At 34.9% G+C, this 23,210-nt stretch overlaps 1 protein-coding gene across 11 annotated transcripts in view; it reads left to right on the top strand.

Moving 5' to 3' along the window:
• The window catches only part of LOC106873829 (pleckstrin homology domain-containing family H member 2), a 719,935-nt gene that overhangs the window by 543,946 nt on the left and 152,779 nt on the right, over positions 1–23,210 (top strand). For all 11 annotated transcript variants that reach the window (XM_089353814.1, XM_089353811.1, XM_089353808.1 and 8 more), the window contains 2 exons: positions 12,384–12,539; positions 22,379–22,476. In XM_089353814.1, coding sequence (XP_089209940.1) covers positions 12,384–12,539; positions 22,379–22,476 — 254 coding nt within the window. The remainder of the gene's footprint in view (positions 1–12,383; positions 12,540–22,378; positions 22,477–23,210) is intronic.

Here is a 23,210-nt window from a genome sequence, read left to right as displayed (position 1 = left end):
AACATGTCAAAGCATCACTAGAGGCTCCACTACCACCACCACCACCACTATTACCACTGCATGCATTCTTGTGAAATTTCTGTGATTTGCGTGTCATTACAACCTATATTTTCTATGGCATATTTATAGACTTAAATGCTCAAAAGCAACTTGGCGGCACTCAGGATTTCATGCCATCCTGTTCGCAAAAGGTGATCTTCAAGTACATTCCATACTTTTTCCTTGCTTCAGACAGTCAGTTGGAGTTGAAATGAACAACACAGGATTATTATCCAACTTACACACCAGATCATAATCTTGTGTTCTACATATTGTAATTATGACATACAATCACAGGGCAAATTACCATATATTGTTTGACTTTTTTTTATAGGCACAGGTGGGGCTGTATGGTAAGAAGCATGCTTCCCAGCCATATGGTTCAAAGTTTAGTCCCACTGTGTGGCTCCTTAGGCAAGTGTCTTCTACTATAGTCTTGGACCGACAAAAATATTGCGAGTGGGTTTGGTTGAGAGAAACTGAAAGTAACCTTTATATAAATATATATATATATATATATATATATATATATATATATATATATATATGTAACAAAAGAGGAGTGTATTTCCATGCAGGAAAAAATATAGGCAAATTTGTTGCTGAAAATGCACCTAAATTTGAAAAACTTGTAATTGTTTAAAATAAATTTATTTACATAATGTTAAAACTAGTCTGGTATATATGTAAATAGATTTATTTTAAACAATTACAAGTTTTTCAAATTTAGGTACATTTTCAACAACAAATTTGCCTATATATATATATATATATATATATATATATATATACATACATACACACAAAGGTGGGCATCATTAATGAAAAGTTAACTTCAATAACTGTTAATCCATTAGCCCAAAAAGTTAACTTTAATAACCGTTCATTAACTAATTCTTTAAAAATGTAATGGAAATTATCAATAGACTATTAACGCTAATTTTTGTTATAGAAAAACAAAAAATCAGTTTTTTGATCTAAAAACACTTTAAGAAGTGCGGAAACTATAAAATCAGCCATTTTTTGCCCTTTTAAGGGCTTTAGAACCTAAAAACTATAGTTTCTTTTTTCTTCTGCTTTAGAGTTAAAATATGCTGATTTTATAGTTTTAACTTTTAAAAGGCCTAAAAAGGCTGATTTCATAGTTTGGCCTTTTTGTTTTTAGGTTTTTAAAGACTCTTAGAGCTAGAAAAGGATAATAAGAAAACTCCAAGGGAATACAATATTAGTATTAAACTAAAATAGATTATTGATAAAGTGGCCATAAAAAAAAAAAAAAATTTATGAAAAACACGATAAATACATAATTGAATTTTCTTCTTCTCTATTTTGTTCATGAAATGCATGTTGCCCTTCATGAAATTTAGTATGTCATAGTTTTCATCAGATGGGGATGATATCTTGGCCCTCAAGATGTCCTTGCTCATAGAGCACAAATGCTCTACTGCAGCACTGGAGAGGATGGCTGTGTTGAACTTGATGAACAAGTCCATCAAAGAAGCATCTGTCAGCAAGTCCTTGGAGTTGGTCTCCAACCAGGTCTTGACAAAATTCTGGGCCTTGTCCTTGAGTGCCATATAACCCCCTCATAACTCTTTTATTTTTAGAATTTTCAGAAAACTTTTGCACAGGAATCCATACAATTTTGGGGAAATTTTTTTTTTTTTTGCGAATTTTTTTTTTTTTTTAATTATAGTTTAAAATACAGACAGTCTGAATTGTTTGCTTAAATTCCAACAAGAGACTTTTATTAAATGTGCTTTATGGGCAGAAAGACATTGAAAAACATCAATACACCAGAATGACAAAGAAACAAGGAGGGCCTCAGGTGGTTGTGAGGTGTGCTAAAAATAACAGCTAAATAGCTCCTAAATCACACACCCAAAAAATCTTTTTTTTTTTTGCATAATGATATGATTTCCATATGTAGAACTCAAATTTGAAAAATTTTCTGAAAATTCCTAAAAAGAAAAAAGTTATAAGGGGTTATATGGCATTCTTATTGCAGAATTCCATTGAGTCTTCTACAATAGCCCTTGGCTGACTAATGCCTTGTGAGTGAATTCGGTAAACAGAAACTATGTAGAAGCCCATCGTTTATATATATATATATATATATATATAATAGGCTGGCAACTAAGTTTCCACCGTTTTTTAAAATTTAAATTTTTTAAAAGGTTTAATAAGAAATAGCAACTAATTAATCAATAATGTATTCACCCTTGTTGCTTACAACTTCTTCCCAACGATCAACAAGGTTTTAAGCAGATGATGATCTTGTTTCAGGCACAGTGTTGCTTGTTTACCAGGGCTAAGCCATTCCTTACATTGCCAGGATGAGGTGCATCTTTGAGGTCAAAATTTCCATTTTTGAACTTGGCATACCAATCACGAACAGTTCTTTCAGCTATAGCACCCTCTCCATACACAGCACAAATGTCGCAAGCAGCTTTTGTGGCCTTAGAACCTTGATTAAAAGCAAAAAGAAAGAGGTGTTGAAAATGGTCATTTTTCTTAACTTGACATTCCATTTTAATGATCTGAAAATAAACAAATATTAACTAAAATTAACAAGAAAAAACAAAATAGATTCCAAAAGGATTCAAAACTAGAATTCTTGAGAAAAATAGATTTTAAAATTTAAAAACGCAATTAATTCCAAAATTTAAAAAAATGGCGAGAACTTAGTTGCCAACCCAATATATATATATATATATATATATATATATATATATATATATATAACGATGGGCTTCTATGAATATGTATTGTGTATGTGTGTTTATGTTGATCCTCCACAACCACTTGAAAACTGGTGTTGGTTTGATTATATCCCCATAGCTTAGCAGTTTGGCAAAAGGGGCTTGTAGAATAAGTACCAGACTTTAAAAAAGTTGTGGAGTCAATTTGTTCAACTAAACTTTTCAAGGTGGTACCTCAGCATGGCTGCAGTCCAACAACTGAAACAAGTAAAACATAGAATATATATATATATATATATATATATATTACAAGTTTTTTAGACCTGGATTTGGCATTACTTAAATAACGATTATTATTCATATATTATGGAAGTGAGAACTCTGTAAATAAGTAAAAATTAGGTAATATAACAAAGAGTATTAAGAATTGCTCACAATTTTCCATTTTCTTTTCTTCTTTTAAATGGATATATATATATATATATATATATATATATATATATATATATATATATATATATATATATATATAATATATATATATATATATATATATAATATATATATGTATATATATTCTTTTAAATGAATATATATATATATATATATATATATAACTTTATATATATGAATATGTATGTATGTATGTATACATACATATATATATATATATATATATATATATATATATATATATATATATATATATATCATCATCATCATCATCGTTTAACGTCCGCTTTCCATGCTAGCAAATGGGGAGATCCAATTTTCCACTATATGTATATATATATATTGGCTCCCGTGCAGGTGGCACATAAAAAACACCTTTTTGAGCATGGCCGTTGCTAGTACCGTGTGACTGGCCCTCATGCTGGTGGCACGTAAAAGCACCCACTACACTCTCTGAGTGGTTGGCGTTAGGAAGGGCATCCAGCTGTAGAAACTCTGCCAGATCAGATTGGAGCCTGGTGCAGCCTTCTGGCTTGCCAGTCCTCAGTCAAATCGTCCAACCCATGTTAGAATGGAAAGCGGACGCTAAACGATGATGATGATGATACACACATACATACACATACACTTGCACACATACCACTTGGTCCACACCACATATCATATACCAATGTATCCATGTAAATGAGGATGCAGCAATATGTCTGCTAGAAATAGCACTGAAATACTCTTCTATCTCAAACAGTGACACAAACAATGAATAATGTAGCCCTAGATACAGTATATCTAAAAGAAAAATTGGAATGGTCTTGTCAAGCCATGCTGTAGGTGATAGGTTTGCTCAACGATAACTGACCTAGGGTTAAGCAAGACAACAACAACAACCAGTAAATTTCCCATATCACTTTTTACCATTTTGAAAGGTATGACGGATATATTATATAATGTGACCCTAGATATATCATCATTAGCCCCTAGACATTACATTCTAGAGTCCTACAACTCATAAGGAAGTTGACCACTTTCCATGGTGTATAAGTGGTCAAGACCTCAACCTTCCTCCTGAACTGGATTCCAAATCATCACAGGCTAACTCATCTACAACTGAGTGGTTTGCAATAACATGAAATGAAGTGTTTTGCTTAAGGATACAACACATTGCCCAATCCAGGAATTGAAAACCATGATAATGCGATCATAAGAGCAACACCCTAACCACTAAGCCATGGTCTTTCTCAATGCATGCTCTACATCAGGGGTTTTCAAACTTTTTAACTTGCGGACCCCTTTATATTTCAGGCTTTACCTTAGGGACCCCCTTATAAATGCTTATGAAATTTATACATAAATATTTGCTTAAAATAACATATATTTTTACATTTATTTATTTAACAGTATTTAACAAATAGGTTTATTGTCAATTAAAAGATTTCGATTAAAAAACATATATAAAATCAAATTGCCCATAAAAAGTATTTGCTGTCTATGGATCCCTTGTGGTCCATGGACCACAGTTTGAAAACCCCTGCTCTACATGACATAAAAAATGGGATTTAAGCTAGCTATATATGGCTCAAATATTCTTGTTTTATGTTCACAGCAGCCAGATCCAGCTTCTCACACCTACTCTATAATGTCAGTTAAAAAAATAAACAATCACATCATTAGAATCACAAGATATTGCATTGATTAATTCATTATCTTGTGATAATGTATGATTAACTCAAAACAATGTGAATAAATAAGCATTTCATTCGATAGAGTAATTTGAATGCTAAAGCATTAAGCATAGGTGTGCTTGATTAGCCCTTACCTGGAGCTAAACCACAACCAATACATAATTACAAATATTTTATGAAACTCCTATAAAATCTTGTTTATTTGGGAAATTTATTGAAATATGTTGGCAATCCACTCATTAGAGATATATTAATGAAATCTTAAAGACCATAATCAATGTATGAAAAATACCATTAACCTTGTAGAATGGGCAGATGGAAGCGCAACAGTTTATAGATTTCAGTGACACTCATAGTCCATATGAAGGACTGTCAATATCAGAGAAATAACACTAAATTAATGTCTGTTTAATCAATCGTTGTACAATTAGTTATTATTGAGCACATGCAATGTCACCATATTGTTTTGTGTGTTTGATCACTTACACGGTTGTGCAGTTAGTAATTATTGAACACACACACACACACACACACACACGCATGCACACATACACACACACACACACACACACACACACACACACATGCACACACACTCACAAGAAGTTCACTCCCCAATCAACTTGGGCAAAAGTTGACCAAAGCCTTGTGAGTAAATTTGATAGACAAAAACTTAAAGACAGCAGTCTTTCAGTTTTCGTCTTTATATATACATACATGTATATATATACATATATACATGTATATATATATATATATATATATATATATATATATATATATATATATATATAAATATATATGAATTATTATCTTATGATATTTACTTTGGTATTTACTTATGATATTATACTTATTTATTGTGCTTTTACTTATTAATTTTTCTATATGTGACAGTGGATTTGCATCGATGAGTTCATGAACCTTGGTTCTTTTCCCTAAAACTATATATTTATATTTTATACTGTGAAACTTAATTTAATTTAATTGAGTTTTTACCGGTAAATTTGGATTTTTATCCCTAATAAAAATATATATATATATATATATATATATATATATATATATATATATCATCATCATCATCATCATGTAAAGGTAAGATCCAAGGATCAAGGTGTAGGAAGTTAGTGACCTTTAACCAATCTGCAGAAGATATAAAAAAGACAACTTTCAGAAACAACAGTGGTTTATTGGTTGTGAATTTTTCCCATATTGAAGGATGATAAGCTGTAAAAAGTTAATTTTATAGTTCATGGTTAGCAACAAGTGTTGTTATATATGCGAATAAACATCCCCAAAATTAGGGAATGGAGAAGATAAACTCCAGGCTACATATGTTTCATAGCTAACGGAACCTCGGAAGTAGTAAATTGTCCAAATGTGGAGTAAATTACAAGCTACTCTTCAGGCCAATGATACCTTGATTATATGAAGTTTACATTGTTGTTAGGAGATCCCCTGTTAACTTGTTCAGGATTCGATTGGAATTTTGGATGTTTATTTGCATATACAACAACCACTGTTTTTATACACACACGCATACACATACATATACACCGAACTAAATTCGACGACTGGCACCCATGCCAACGTTGTTTCCTTCATTGGACACGAAACTCAGCTTGCGAAGACTTATTGGGGCAAGCGAAAGCGAAATCGGGATGGCACCTGTGCCCAGCGTCACCTTTCTGGCACCTGTGCCCATGGCATGTGTAATGATTTTCGAGCGAGATCATTGCCAGTGCCGCTGGACTGGCTCTTGTGCGGGTGGCACATAAAATACACCATTTTGAGCGTGGCCATTGCCAGTACCACCTGACTGGCCTTCGTGCCAGTGGCACGTAAAAGCACCCACTACACTCTCTGAGTGGTTGGCGTTAGGAAGGGCATCCAGCTGTAGAAACTCTGCCAAGTCAGATTGGAGCCTACTGTAGCCATCTGGTTTCACCAGTCCTCAGTCAAATCGTCCAACCCATGCTAGCATGGAAAACGAACGTTAAACGATGATGAATTGAAAGTCTTTGTGAAAATTACTTAATACAGTTTTTAAGTATAAAGGGGATTTAAAAAAAAAATTTGCCTCACATAATTAAAAATACCTCATTAAGTGCTATACACCCTCCTTCTTCCACTGAAGGATATTGCATTTAAAATCTCTATCAGAGCTTTCTCCATTTCAAGTTTGGCTAGAATCCGAAAACACATTGTTTTTTTTCACAAAACAGAATTATGGTATTTTTCATTTCTCATGAGCATCTATAATTACTTATGAAATGATGACCCCAGTTCAGTGCACAAAATGCTTTCAGGCTTTTGTTCTCACAAGAAAATGTTACATATTGAGAATTTTCCAGTTGAACTAGTAAAAGTCAATTTATTTTTGTTAATATTTACACTTGAAGCATTACATGTATACTGTTGTTGTTGTTGTTGGTGGTGGCGGTGGCAGTGACAGCGACAAGATTTTTACTCAGTTGAGTTAAATAATTATTTTCTTTTGTTTGGGAATATTATCAATACTTCGCATTGCAATTAAATTAGCATTCTGTTTTGGTTGATTTCAGTGTTTGAAATATATTATTTTGTATGTTTTTCTTTTTCGTTTTTTGGAGGCATGGTACGAAATGTTCATGACCATTTTTTGGTATCAGTGGCATAAAAACAAAAAATAAAAGTTTGTCTAAAAATAGAAACATGAACCTTCTTATAGTTAACCTTTCTAAGAAGAGACTCCAAGCTACTTTAAGTTATCTGAGGTGAACATTTTTGGTAAAATTTATGCTTCATCTATTAAAATACTTGCTTTGAAAGAAGGCTGGTAAAAACACAGCTACTTCATTAGCAATGAATAATAATAATAATAATAATAATAATAATAATAATAATAATGTGGAATCTAAAAACAGAAACAATTCCTATCATAGTAGGTGCCTTAGGTATAATAAAAAGATATTCAGACAAATACATAACAAAAACACCAGGACTTACAAATATATATAACATACAGAAAATTGCACTACTGGGTACTGCACACATTCTACGCAAAACACTTTCAATACAGTAAACATAAGAGCACCACAGCAAACCACAGCACATACCCAAGGCGCACAGAGCTGCGCTCGGTAGTGAAGTGAAAGCACGTTATAAAAATAAAACTACTGAACAATAATAATAATAATAGTGATGCTGTCTACTATAGGCACAAGGCCTGAAATTTTGGGGTTGAGGGCTAATCGATTACTTCAAAACCAGTGGTTGGCTGCTACTTAATTTATTGACCCTGAAAGGATGAAAAGCAGAGTCATCCTCAGTAGAATTTGAACTTTGAATGCAAAGACAGACAAAATGCCACTAAGCATCTTACTTGGCATTGTGACAATTCTGCCAACTCATTGCCTCATCATCATCGTCATCATCATAGTAATAAATGGTTTCAAATTTTGGGACAAGGCCAGCAATTTTTGGGGTGGGGTTATTTATTACACTCACCCCAGTGGTCAACTGGTACTTATTTTATCAATCCTGAAAATGATGAAAGGCAAATTCAACCTTGGTGGAATTTAAACTCAGTGTACAGATGGCTGAAACACTGCGAAGCATTTTGCCCGGTACGCTAATAATTCTGCCAGCTCCCCAATCATCATCATCATCATCATCATCATTTAACGTACACTTTCCATGCTAGCATGGGTTGGACGATTTGACTGAGGACTGGTGAAACCAGATGGCTACACCAGGCTCCAATCTGATTTGGCAGAGTTTCTACAGCTGGATGCCATTCCTAACGCCAACCACTCAGAGAGTGTAGTGAGTGCTTTCACGTGCCGATTTTGAGGATAGAGATTAGTTGATCACGTCAGTCTCAGTACTTGACCGGTATTTCATGAAACTCAAAAGGATGAAAATTGTTATCTGTGAGAAATCAGAACATAAAGAGCTAAAACAAATACCACAAGGTATTTCATCAGATACTTTCACCATTCTGCCAACCCACTGCCTTCTAATGATTCTTTCTAATTTTGGCACAACGCCAGGAATTTTTAGGGGAGGTGAGGGAAAATCGATTACATTCACTCCAGTGTCCAATAGGTACTTATTTTCTCACCACACCCCCTAAAACGATGAAAGGCAAAGTCACCCTCAGTGACATATGAACTCGGAATGCAACGCTAGAAGAAATTCCATTAAGCATTTTGTCCTATGTGTTAACAATTCTGCCAGATTGTTGCCTTACTAACTTTTAATGATGATGATATTGACAATGATGCTGTTGCTGATGATGACGGTAGTAGTAGTAGTAGTAGTAGTAGCAGTAGTGATGTGTGTTCATTTTTGAGTTTTATTGTTTGATTATATTTCACTCCCTGTATATTTTCAGCAAGATTTTCTTCTTGTAGAACAATTAAGATGCTTTTTTTTTTATGAATTTCAAATATATTGCTTATTCATCTTTAATTAACAGTATTTTACAGACCATTTCTTCAATAATTAATGCCACAACTGTCTCTTAACCTCCTTCCTTCCATTCTCATCTCTATGTCTACTTTTTTTCTATTTCTCTTCCCCTTCCCCCTTCTGTCTGTCTGTCTCTTTCTCTCTCTCTATCTCTCTCTCTCTGCTCTTTCCTCTCGTATGCAAAACTCATTAACTATGAAATGTTTCTCAGGTTGTTGACTGAGACAAAATAACCAAATTTAGAACTGTATTTCCATGACATCATGTGTATGTGTCTGTGTGTGTATGTGCAGACATGCATGCATGTCTGTATGTGTGTGCGTGTGTGTATGTATGTGTGTGTGTGTGTGTGTGTGTGTGTGTGTGAATGTGCATATCAAGAATGCAAAACCATAGAAAGGAATATGTTAATCTAAAAGACTGATTGTCTTGTTAGTCTGAAAGAATAGCAAATTGTAATTAGTGATTAACAATCCGTTATTGTTTAAGTTCTTAAAAACTAAGCATTAACTTGTTTGAAATAAACACCATGGAATTTAATAGCAAGCGCCATAGAGCAATGTAGTAGCATCTATTTGGTAGAAATAATATATGAATCTTCCTGCAATCAAAATCTGCTATCTTTAAAAAATGCCATATCATATGTTGTATATGAAGGAGTGAAGACACGTGGCTTAGTGGTTAGGGTATTCAGCTCATGATCATAAGGTTGTGAGTTCGATTCCAGGTGTCATGTTGTGTTCTTGAGCAAGACACTTTATTTCACATTGCTCCAGTTCACTCAGCTGGCAAAAATGAATAGTACTTGAATGCCAAAGAGCCAGCCTTGTCACATTCTTTGTTATGTTGAATCTTGCTGAGAACTATGTTAAGGGTACTTATGCCTGAGGAATGCTTGGCCACTTGCATGTTTTAATATCACAAGTAAGCTATCCCATTAATTGGCCCAAGGGGAACTCTTGTCATTGAGTACCAATAGAGTACCAGTTATATATGAAAGGAAAGATGAAATGGCCATCATGGCTAGAGCACCTTTTGTCAAAGGTCTGCTTGATCAGCCCTAACCTCGGCTATAAAGCATAGCCATCACTTACAAGCAAGCATGGCTTGGCAACATGTGCCATGTTTTATTAATTATTAATTGTTGTAGGTGCCTATGTAGTCATGGGGTTTCATAGACACCATCTCAGTCCTCCTACTCTTAATCCAGCAAAACATTGAGAATGTGACAGTTGAGGGGAGAGAAGGCTGGACTGGGGACCAATTGGTTTTCATTTCCGAGCTGTGTATTAATAGAATTGGAGCAACATGAAACGATGTGTCTTGCTTAGAGATACAATGTGCTGCCTGGTTCAGATATCAAACTCACAATGTTATGATCCTCAAGCCAACTACTTTAACCTTTAAGCTAAGCAACAGCGATATCATGAACCCCATTCTGTTTCCACAATGAGCGATATTAGATATTCTTTCTATTATATGCAAAAGGCCTGAAATTCTGTGGGAGGGAGCTAGTCAATTACATTGACCCAAGGCTGGAAGCAGAGTCAACCCTGGTGAAACTTGAATTTGGAATGTAAAGCCGGAACAAATGCTACTAAGCATTTTGTCCAGCATTCTAATAATTGAGTCAGTCTACTTCATTGATGAGCAATACTAGAAATGAAAGTTAGATGGTATCAGCTAGAACCAATAGCAACTAAGTTTCTGTCTGAAACAGCAAACAGCTACATTTTCAAATGCTATTTCTCACTCATAGTAATTAGCAGCAGTGTTAGGTAGGAAAGAAAGAAAGAACACCAGAGCAAGATTGTAAGATTTTTGCGCTGCTTGTCTCCAAAATATTATTTTTATTCTTTTCATTCCTCTGTACACTTTGATTCTATCACTTTGTATACAACCTGACACTTGCATTTGGACCATGAAGTGTTGAGTCTGTCTTTATCATTCTTGGAGTTGGCATTGTGGTGATATGTTTCTCATCAGTCTCACTAGGTCTGCCACAATAATGTTAATTTTGAAAGGCAGTGAGTTGGCAGAAACGTTAGCACGCCGGGCAAAATGCTTAGCGGTTTTCATCTGTCTTTACATTCTGAGTTCAAATTCTGCCGAGGTCGACTTTGCCTTTCATCCTTCCTGGGTCAATAAATTAAGTACCAGTTGTGTACTGGGGTCGATCTAATCGACTGGTCCCCTCCCCAAAGAATTTCAGATCTTGTGCCTAGAGTAAAAAAGAATAATGTTAATTTTGGCAATTTCTGACATAGCGGAATCTTTTCCAATTACAAATGGGTTCACCATAGGTTTACTATTTTGTGAGTGGTGTCTATCTTATTTTTTTTTTTTATCATTTACTTGTTTCACCATCTTGAAGACTTTTTAGTTGAATTTTTAATCAACCCCAATCCTTTTTTTAAAGTGTTATATTTATTTTATCTTTCTCTTTTGCTGAACCACTAAGTTGTGGAGACATAAACATACCAAGACCAGCTGTCAAGCAGTGGAGGGGGACAAACACAGACTCTAAGACACATGCACACACATACATGCATGCACACACACATATATATGTTTATGTATATGTGTGTGTGTATGTATGTAGATATATATATATATATATATATATATATATATATATATATATATATATACATACACACATGACAGGTTACTTCCAGTTTCTGTCTACTGAATCCAATCAAGGCTTTGGTTAGCTCAGTGCTATAGTAGAAAACACTAGCCCATGGTGCGACACAGTGGTACTGAACCTGGAACCATGTGGTTGGAAAGGAAATTTCTTACCACACAGTCACACCTATACCTACTAAGCATATGCAAGGTGTCAATGCACTGTTGATCATGACATCTATATACAACTATGTATCTAAAACAGGTAATTTTTTCAGGGGTGTTTAGCAGGGTTGTCTATTTTCACTTTTGTACTGCTATGGATAGAGTCAGCCATATGCGGTATAGTAAAATAATCGTTGCTGTAGTTTTCTATTTTGCTCTCTGTTGTAAAGTAATATTTGTGTGTTTTAATTGTTTCTAGGTAGTCAGTTTTGATGGCTCCACCACTGTCACTGAACTGCTTCAGAGCCTTCAGAAAACACTCTATATCCGGGACATCAAGGAATCAGGGTTTGCACTGTTTACTGATGACCCCACGGGGCAGGACATAGAGCATTGCCTTCCACCCCAAGTAAAGGTAAGTTTAAACATTGAAACCATCACTATCACCACTACCATCATCACCACCACCACTACTATTACTACAACCAACACAACCTCTACCATCACCACCACCTCCCCACTACTAGTAATGTTAAGTTTACCCACTGGAATCTTCTATTCAAGAGAATAGATTTACTATTGAATTCATGCTGAAACTGTGTATACGTGTGTTTGTCAGTGCATGTGTGTGTGTGTGTGTGTGTGTGTGTGTGTGTGTGTGTGCACATGTGTGTGTTACACTCATCTAAAGCCAACCCCCCCCCCCCCCAATAGTTATAATAATGGTTGCAAGAGTAAAGAACTGGTATTTCATCTCAAATATTTCCAGTTGAAATCTGCAGTTGGTATTTGAGTATCCAGTGAGATGTTGAATTTTTTTGCACCCTAGTTCTAGCTAAGCACAAGAAATTAGCACCTGCTTCAATTCATATATCAATTTTAAGCCAACACAAAGTGGTTGATATCTTATGTCAGGGCATGTTAATATCTTATTTTCTCAGCGAATGCCATGATACCATGGCTGATCACTTACTAGTTTTGTCATGGTTGTTTAACTCACTAAAATAGCAGCTAAATCTTTCTCAAATACACCCTAATGCAGTGGTTCTCAAATGGGGTTCACATGGCCCTTGAGGATACACATAAGATTTTGTTGTTAAAAATTATGTGCAGTTTACTTCTACAATACACAAAATATTTTAACAATATTGTTGCATTTGGGGATGGTCATGTTGCCAGTTTAGCCAATAAAAACACACGCACTATATATTTGGTGTTCACTTGCTTCAGCTTTATTTTATATTAATCGTATTTCGGCCAGAGTTCTTTCGTCACTCTTCTGTGACCTCATCAGTGGTCCTTTGCTTTCTTCTTTCTTTTTTGTGTGTCATTTCTTACTAATGATCACACACTCTGGCTGAAATATGATTAATATAAAATAAAGCCGAAGCAAATGAACACCAAACATATAGTGCATGTGTTTTTATTGACTAACCTGGAAACATGACCATCCCTAAATACAACAAAATCTGTTTCAACACACGAATTCACATCAAGAATCTTGCAAAACGAATATATATTTTGACAATATTTTATACAATTCCTAATAATATTTAATCATAAAGATATAATGAGACTTTTTTAAACATCAAATGTTTATTAGGGTCCAGAAGAGTGAAATAGGAATCAAAGGGTCTATAGACAAAAAAGGGTTGAGAACCACTGTCTTAATGTCTTAAAATAATAAAGACACATTGTCATTTCATTTTAACATTCACTTTTCCATACTTGTAAAGGCGAAACTATAACTTTTGTTGAAGCAGACTTTTCTGTGACTGGATGCTCTTCATGCCACAAACCTTCACCTGTTTCTCAAGCATGGTAAAATTTCTCCTGGTCTAACAAAGAATGAATAGCCAAGATATGCTTTTGCAGAAGATTGCAGATAAACTGCATTGTTTACATGAAGAGTGATTCAGAGTGCACATGCCAAGATAAGGGGGATACATACTCACTTGTGCATCTATGCATGCGTGCACACCCTGCACTCACAGACAGACACAAGGCGGCGAGCTGGCAGAATCGTTAGCATGCCGGATGAAATGCCTAGCGGTATTTCATCTGCCGTTACGTTCTGAGTTCAAATTCTGGCGAGGTCAACTTTGCCTTTCATCCTTTCGGGGTCGACTTTGCCTTTCATCCTTTCGGGGTCGACTTTGCCTTTCATCTTTTCGGGGTCGATAAATTAAGTACCAGTTACGCAATGGGGTCGATGTAATCAACTTAATCCCTTTGTTTGTCCTTGTTTGTCCCCTCTATGTTTAGCTCCTTGTGGGCAATAAAGAAATAAGACAGACACATGTGTGTGTGAAGGCACTTAGCCTAGTGGTCAACATGTTGCACTCATTGTCACAAGATCATAGTTTCAGTTGTTAAGTCTCTTAACAAATCTTTTGTTGACTTGGGGTTATAGTAGAACTCAAGGTCCAATGCAGTGGGACCAAATATGAGCCACATGGTTGGAAAGCCAACTTCGTAGCCACAACTAGGTAGTTAAAAAGACAAAAGATAAGCTTCCAACTACAAAGACACCCAGAAACAAACATCCAAATTTTAGAATCAAAACCATCTTAGTCATTTTTACATGGAAAAATCAATGCATAAAAAAAAAGAAAAGTTTAACCTTTTTACTGCAGAAATCTGATATATTTCACTCAGAGTTTTATTACCGCCAGAAAGCAGTTTTATAAATCAGTCTATATTTTGTTGAGAGATGTCATGTATGAAATTATTGTTTTGTTGAGATTTGTAAAGTCTGTTAAGGCAGTGTGATTTGCAGATAATGCCAATTCTATTTTCTGGTAGATATTTATGTGCCAGTGCCATGTAAAAAGTACTTGTGGTGGTACCATGTAAAAGGCACTAGTGCTGGTGTCACGTGAAAGGCACTAGTGCTGGTGCCATGTGAAAAGTACCCAGTACACTCTGTAAAGTGACTGGCATTAGGCAGGGCATTCAGTGATAGGAACCAAGCCAAAGCAGACATCTGGAATGTCGTAGAGCTCTCTAGCTTGCTTGCTGTAACCAAACCATCCAACCAATGCCAGCATGGAAAATGGATGTTGAATGATGATGATGATGATGATGATGACAATGATGACAACGATGATGACGATGATGATAATGTTGTCATTGTTGTTAACGATTTATCCTCATTACTGGATATAACCATAAGAAATTTAAATTTCGCAGCTAAAAGGTTAGAAAAAAAAAAATTACTGTTTTGTAAAGAAAATGGTTTTTCATCTACTTATCAAATTTCACTCAAACAACATTGGTCAACACTAGCTGACAGTGTCCACACATTAGGAATGAACCCAAAACTCTACGGTTCCAAAGCGAACTTCTTACCCACATGGCCATGCCTGAGCCTGTTGTTCTGATAAAATGACAAGAGAATCAGATAATCAAAACTGGAACAGTATTGGAACGTTATATAGATCAGAATTGAACCAAGGTTAATAACAGTAACAGTTTGTCTTGCATAAGTTCATCACAATGTTTGCTGCGTGTTATCCTTCCTTACCAATAAATCCCTTATGATATTGTGATATACAGCTGTTTCTATTTTTTTCTTTTTGTTTTTTTAAGAAATCCTCTTTATCTTCAGTGAGGAATCCAAAGCATGATGAGTTGTAATAGCTTTGTTGTTTAAAAGCTGTTAAATTGATTAGAGATGATTGGAACACTCCCTCTCCTCTCACCACCTCATCCCTACTCTCATTTGAAGTCTTTCTATTTGAAGTTAAATCTTCCTTGTAATCAGCCTGGATCTTCTCTTCTTTTCAATTTCATTTAGTTTTAACAAAACGGTCCAACACCAACACCTCCACCACCACCAACATTAATAATGTCTCCATGTTCATCACCAACACCATCATCACCAACGTCATCATTACCAATGTTATCATCATCATCATCATCATCATCACTGTTGTCGTCATCAATTCCATAATCACCCCCTTCACTACCAACAAACACCTCCACCGATCACCGACTTTAACACCATCATCATCAACATCATCACTAACAAATATAATCACCACCTCCACCTCCACCACTAGCACAACTACAGCTACAGCCATCGACTCTGCCATCATTACCTTAGCCACCATTGCAGTTTCCATTGGCAACCATCACAACAAACACGACCAGCATCACTGCCCTCTCTACAACAACAAACACAAGATATCACTATCAGCACCACCACCACCACCACCACCGTCACCACCACCACCACCACCACCACCACCACCACCACCACCATCATCACCACCATGGTCACCATGACTACCACTATGAACATCACCATTACAACGACTACCATTGCCTCAACCAACATTTCCATCACCACTGCTATCTCAGCTACCACCACCATCACAACTGCCACTACCATCACAATTACCACCACCACTGTCACAACTACCACCACCACTACCACCACCACCACCACCACCATCCCAACTACCACCACCAACGACAACATCACAACTACCAAGACCACCACCACTATCACAAGTACCCTGACTACCATCACAACCACCACTACTACCACCACCACCACCATCACAACTACCACCACCACCACCATCATTATAATTACCACTACCACTGTATTGTCCACACTGTTTAAACTGAAGTATTTTTTTTTAAATCCCTATTCATTAATGATTCTTTACATTATTTAGAATATTTCAATAAGATCGTTATCTCAACTTTCTACATTGCCTCACATAACGAGAATATTTATCAGCTTTCTATCAGGATTCTTGATTTGTTAGAATCTCAAAATTTCATGATTAATTATTATCTCTATGTACCTGTGTGTGTGTGTGTGTGTGTGTGTGCGTGTGTGTGTGTATGCATGTTTGTGTATATCTGTGTGTTCTTACATCTGCTTGTGTGTGTATCCTTTCGTTCATTCTTGTTTCCCTTTAAATAGTCATCATACATGTGTGTGTATGTGTGTGTGTGTATGTGTGTGTGTATACATACACACACATGCACACACACACACGCATACACACATATGTATAACATTATCAAGTTAAGAGAGTTTGATGAAATGGATTCCCCCAATCCACTAAATAATAGTGATAAAGGTAATAGTAGTAGTAGTAGTAGTGTCATAGAGAACTGATTAAATGAGATTGGAATGGAATGGCCTGTAGAGCTTCAACAGATAGTTTACCTCTTAGGATCAAGAAAGATCATCAGAAGTGTTTTCAACACTTGATGGCTTATTGAAATCATGTGGATATTTAAAGCTACAGGTAATAGGTGCAGGAGTAGCTGTGTGGTAAGTAGCTTGCATACCAGCCACATGGTCCTGGGTTCAGTTCCACTGCGTGGCACCTTGGGCAAGTGTCTTCTACTATAGCCTCGGGCCGACCAAAGCCTTGTGAGTGGATTTGGTAGACGGAAACTGGAAGAGGCCCGTCGTATATGTATATATATATATATATATATATATGTATTTGTATTTGTGTGTCTGTTTGTCTCCCCAGCATCACTTGACAACCGATGCTGGTGTGTTTACGTCCCCGTAACTTAGCGGTTCGGCAAAAGAGACCGATAAAATAAGTACTAGGCTTACAAAGAATAAGCTCTGGGGTTGATTTGCTCGGCTATAAAGGCAGTGCTCCAGCATGGCCGCAGTCAAATAACTGAAACAAGTAAAAGAGTAAAAAAGTAAAAGAGATACCCATGACCCACATAAATTCTACCAGAAACAAAACCAACCTTGAGTCAAGTCAAATGATAATAATTATTTATTACTAATAATAATAATAGTAATCCTTTCTATTAAAAGCACAAAGTCTGAAATTTGGGAGTGGGTACTAGTTGATTACATCGACCCCTGTACTCAACTGGTACTTATTTTATCGACCCTGAAAGTTTGAAAGGCAAAGTCAACCTCGGCAAAATTTGAACTCTGAGTGTAAAGACAGACGAAATGCCATAGAGCATTTTGCCCAGTGTGCTAACGATTTTGCCAGCTCACCACCCTAATAATAATAACAATTTTAATAATATTAATGGTAATTGTTGTAATAATGATAATAATAATCATAACAATAATGATAATATAAAGTGTAATAATGAAAAACGACTTAGAGTTATAGATAATAAATTTGAAATATCTAGCTTGGATAGAGAAAACATGTATATCAAATCTATCATAACTTAATACAGAAGAGATTCCTAGCTCAACACCTAATATAGACAATAAGAACTTTTCAGACACACAAAAAAAAAAACTTCTCAAATATAGATTTAGCTGGATATTTAATAATAAAAAAATCAACTGGAATATTCATTGTATAACCAATGATAAAGAAAAAAACTTTTATAAATTTATAAATTTTCAGTAACTATCATATACTATTATATAGGTGCTTGCACAACTGATTTTAAGTCAAGATTATATTATCAAGTTTTATGTCTGGAGTTTCAAATGGAGGAATGTTAGGTAAGGTATTAAATGGTCTATAATAAATAGTGCACTGCCCTCTGATAGAAGGAAACAGCTATGCAATGCCTCAAGGAGACACTGCATATCTTTACATCCAAATCTAACATATTAAATAAACAAAAATGAATTAACGTTAAGTTGTACACATTTACTTACAAAAAACCTTTAACCCTTTCGTTACTGTATTTATTTTGAGATGCTCTTTGTTTCTTTCAATTACTTCAAATATAACAAAGAATTTAGTGAAATAACTTAGTTATCATTTAGCTACGGTTTGGAACATAAATTGTGACTAAGGTTTGGTGGAAGATTTTAATTCAAAACTTATGAAAACAAGACATTTGTACTCAGAGCCAGAGCCGGTTTCAGCTGGGCTGGTAACGAAAGGGTTAAAACTTTCCCAAATAAATGGGGTACTAATTGGTGTACCCTAATATAGGTCGAGTCTATCTTTCTTCATCTTGTTTATTTAGTATATTTTATATATCTAGTATTATTTAGTAGATGCATTAATATTAATTTTTTTGTCTGATTATTTCAATTATCTTAATTTTCTAAATGATATTATTATTGTTTTATTATTATTATTATTATTATTGGTGAGGCAGTGAACTGGCTGAATCGTTAGCACGCCGAGTGAATGCTTAGCAGCATTTCATCCATCTTCACATTCTGAGCTCAAATTTTGCCAAAGTCAACCTTACCTTTGTTCCGTTCAGATCTATAAAATATGAACCAGTTGAGTACTGAGGTCGATGTGATCGACTACTACCTCCCACAAATATCATGCTTTGTGGCTATAATAAAAAGATTATTATTTTCATCATCATCATCATCATTATTATTATTATTATTATTATTATTATTATTATTATTATTATTATTTAAGGTGGTGAGCTGGCAGAATCGTCACTGTGCTGGGAAAAATGCTTAGTAGCATTTTTCCTAATTTTACATTCTGAGTTCAAGTGCTGCCGGAGTTGACATTGCTTGTCATCTTTTTGGGTCAATAAAATAAGTACCGGTTGACCACAGGGGTCAATGTAATCAACTTACTTCCTCCCTTGAAATTGCTGGCCCTGTGCCAAAATTTGAAATCATCATTATTATTATTTGAATTGTTTTTAAGTTCTGCAATTAGATCGTTTAATTATTATTTTTTGATTAGTTTAAAATTTATTTTTAGATTTAGCACTTTAATTTTATTTTTTCACATTCATTTATCTTAATCATATCACAATAATTTCAATTTTTAGATATTTATTCTTTTGAGGAAAATATTTTTGAAATAGAATATCTTCCGTAGTCTATAACATATTGGTTATTTTCCTTTAAAATTCTCATTAACTCAGCCTGTCTTCTCATAGTTTATATTTAGAATTAATACTGTTCAAATGACATTTCCATCATGATTTAAATGATTATCTACCAAATAGTTTGGTTCTGCATATGTATTTGAACTGGCCAGTAATAGTTTAAATGAGAGTAGGAATTTTACCATGAACTTTAATCAAATCGACAGGTTGTACTGAAGACTCTAAGAACCATATTGGTTTTCAATTTTAGCACAAGGCCAGTACTTTTTGGAGAGGTAGTAAGTCAATTACATTGACCCCCAGTACTCAACTGGTACTTATTTTACCAACCCTGAAGTAAAGAAAGGCAAAGTTTTGACCCCAGTGGCTTTTGAACTCAGAAGTGAAGTCAGAAGAAATGCTACTAGACATTTTGTTTGGCACGTTAACAATTCTACCAGCTCAATACCTCAACCCTAAGTACCATTATAAATTTTAGCTTAATCTGAGAAGTACGATTTCTAAGTAGGTCCACTGGAAACCTTCTCTACTCCTTATACTGTTCATATATTTTTAGTTTTACAACTGTCTCCCTTAAAATGTTCTCTAATGAAAGTAGTGTGGTATAGCTTTGATAAGGATAGGATGATGTTTAATTTCTCTATTTCTGTGGAATCTTAGTCCATCATATAAAGGATTAATTAATATGCATGATTACTACATTGCAGAATTTTTAAATTTACCAATCTATATGAAACATGTGTAAGCTAATTAAATAATGTACAATTCTCCATTCTTTTGTGTTTTTCTGTATGTACACATACGCACACTCACACACACAGATACACACACAGACACAGACACACACACACACACACACACAAACACACACACACATTGTTTTTATATCTACTTTTCCTGTCCTGGCATGGATTCAACCTCTTGCGATCAGATTTCTTCACTTCTGCTCTAAGTCTTCCTTTTCTGCAGATTCCACTTTGAACATTTATACTTCTACACCCAACTGTCAAATCGTCAAACACATTACATGTCCACACTATCACTATCATCTCTCTTGCACACTATACTGAATTTTCCCTACACTTAGTTTTGCTCTCAGCTCATTTGTACTCCATCATTCATGCTGGTTAATATTACGCATCTACCAAAGCATGCTCTAGCCTTTACTCATCATCTACATTCAATACCCATGATTTCCACCATGTAACATTGCACTGCACTTCATACACATTCATCTTACAATTTAGCCTTCACTTAGAACCAGAAGCACTTTGTTACCAGTAGAGGTAACATCTTGAGCATCAACGACTCTGTTCCTGCTCAAACCTAATCATTTGGTCTCTTAAGTAAGAGAAGCTCTCAAATATGGAGTTTCTTGAGCATTTGAAAGAATTTATTTCCTAGATCCTCTTACTGCTACCTTTTTCTATATATTCTGTCCTTTTTCTTTATATAAAATCTTCTTTCTTTATTAACCTCTCTATAACCCACAACACCACTTGTACACCCATAGTTTACATTGGGGAGACAATATGGAATTCATATATTAGTGACAGAGGCAGTATTAAATCTGAGAGATAGTATCTATCTCATTTAAATGTGGATGTTCTGTTAGAACAAACTATACTGTAGTAAATACCATGAGAGAAACTCTCATCGGTTTTTGATGCAAAACAAGAGTGCATTTGACACCAAAAGCCAATATGAGAATTTCTCTCATGGTATCTACCTTGGTATAGTTTGTTCTAACAAACCATCCACATTTAAGTGGGATAAATATTACCTCTCCATTTGGAATTTCTCCTTATTCCTTTTTAGTACATCAAGCCTGTCCACTTTCCTGATGGTGAAATCTTGTCATCTTTCTAGCGAACTTAAACCTAGCTAGATTTATTTTGTGGACCCTTGATTTTAAATTTTGCTTTCTCCTGCATGCTAAATTTCTCATTGAACTCATTGTCATTTCTTATCTTGTTTAAGAGATTTCAACACATAACTTGTTTCTGTCTTGAGCGTCTTTTTGGCCCTTGGGTATGACACCTCCCTGCAACTATCTGATTGACTACATAATTAACTGGTGTGAGCACTGGATATTCTCAGCATCTCACTGACTATACAAAATGGCCCAACTGTTTTCTCAGCTTTCATATCTTAAATCAGGCTTTTTGACCATATAGCTGTTAACCCGTGATAGCTGGTCCCTCTGTTGGAAGCCACTTTGGGTGGTCTGTGTTTCGAAGTGTCTTCTACATATCATGCAACTATAAAAATGTATAATATCATCTTTATATATGTGTGTATATATATATATATATATATGTGTGTGTGTGTGTGTGTGTGTGTGTGTATGTATACATATATATATATACACATACATACCTGCATGCATGCATGCATACGAACATACATACATACATACATACGTGTATGTATTATATTTATATGAGAATGTTTTATTTACAGGTATGTGATGTTATATCTAAATGGGAACAAGCTTTCCGTGACAGTCACTCAGGGAAAATAGACTCTAATAGCACAATTCGTTTTCTGTTCAAGAATAGGTAAGTTTTCTTTTATCATTCTTTAATGTAATCCATGTCTTCATTTTAAACTCAGTGACAAAGCATTAAATATTCCTATTGTTTTCTGAATGAGAAGATTCTTAGAGCCAAAATGAAAATCTTTCTTTCAACCACAAACAAAACATTCAGTTCCCATGAAACAGAAACTCTTCTGAGAATCAAATTTATATTTTACTTGTCTTGAATTGTTTAACCCCAGGTTACTCTTATTAAACTGTGCTGTGATGAAAGATATTCCAACTATGACAATACTATCTACATTTTGTTTCAGGCATAGTGCATTTGGGACTACATTGTCCAAGATGGTAAACTTTAATATACGTGACATTTGGTTACTATTTCTAGGAATTTATTCCTCATTAGCCCCTCCTAGGAACAACTAGAACAAGTATGGTTAAGAAGTTTATTGCACAATGAAATGGTTCTTGATTTCACAGTCTGACTGCAGTGCACCTTGGCAAGTGTCTTCTACTATAACTTCAAGTTGACTAATACCTTATAAATTGAATTTGGCAGAAAAAGTTTATTCAAAAGACTATTGTGTGTGTGTGTGTGTCCTTTAGGTTTGTTTATAGGAAACGTTTTTGAATATGCATATGTGGGCCTAATGATACCAACTGACAATAGCAGCTTTTTGGGGGCTGCACCAAGCTGGGCCAATAGAAGGTAGGATAAATATAGTAATAATAATAATAATAATAAAAATAATAATA

The sequence above is a fragment of the Octopus bimaculoides genome, chromosome 6 (genome assembly GCF_046866305.1).
Source record: "Octopus bimaculoides isolate indiv1 chromosome 6, ASM4686630v1, whole genome shotgun sequence".
Classification (NCBI taxonomy): Eukaryota; Metazoa; Mollusca; class Cephalopoda; order Octopoda; family Octopodidae; genus Octopus; species Octopus bimaculoides.
Note: the sequence above shows the minus strand (reverse complement) of the source record. Positions and strands in the feature narration are given on the sequence as shown.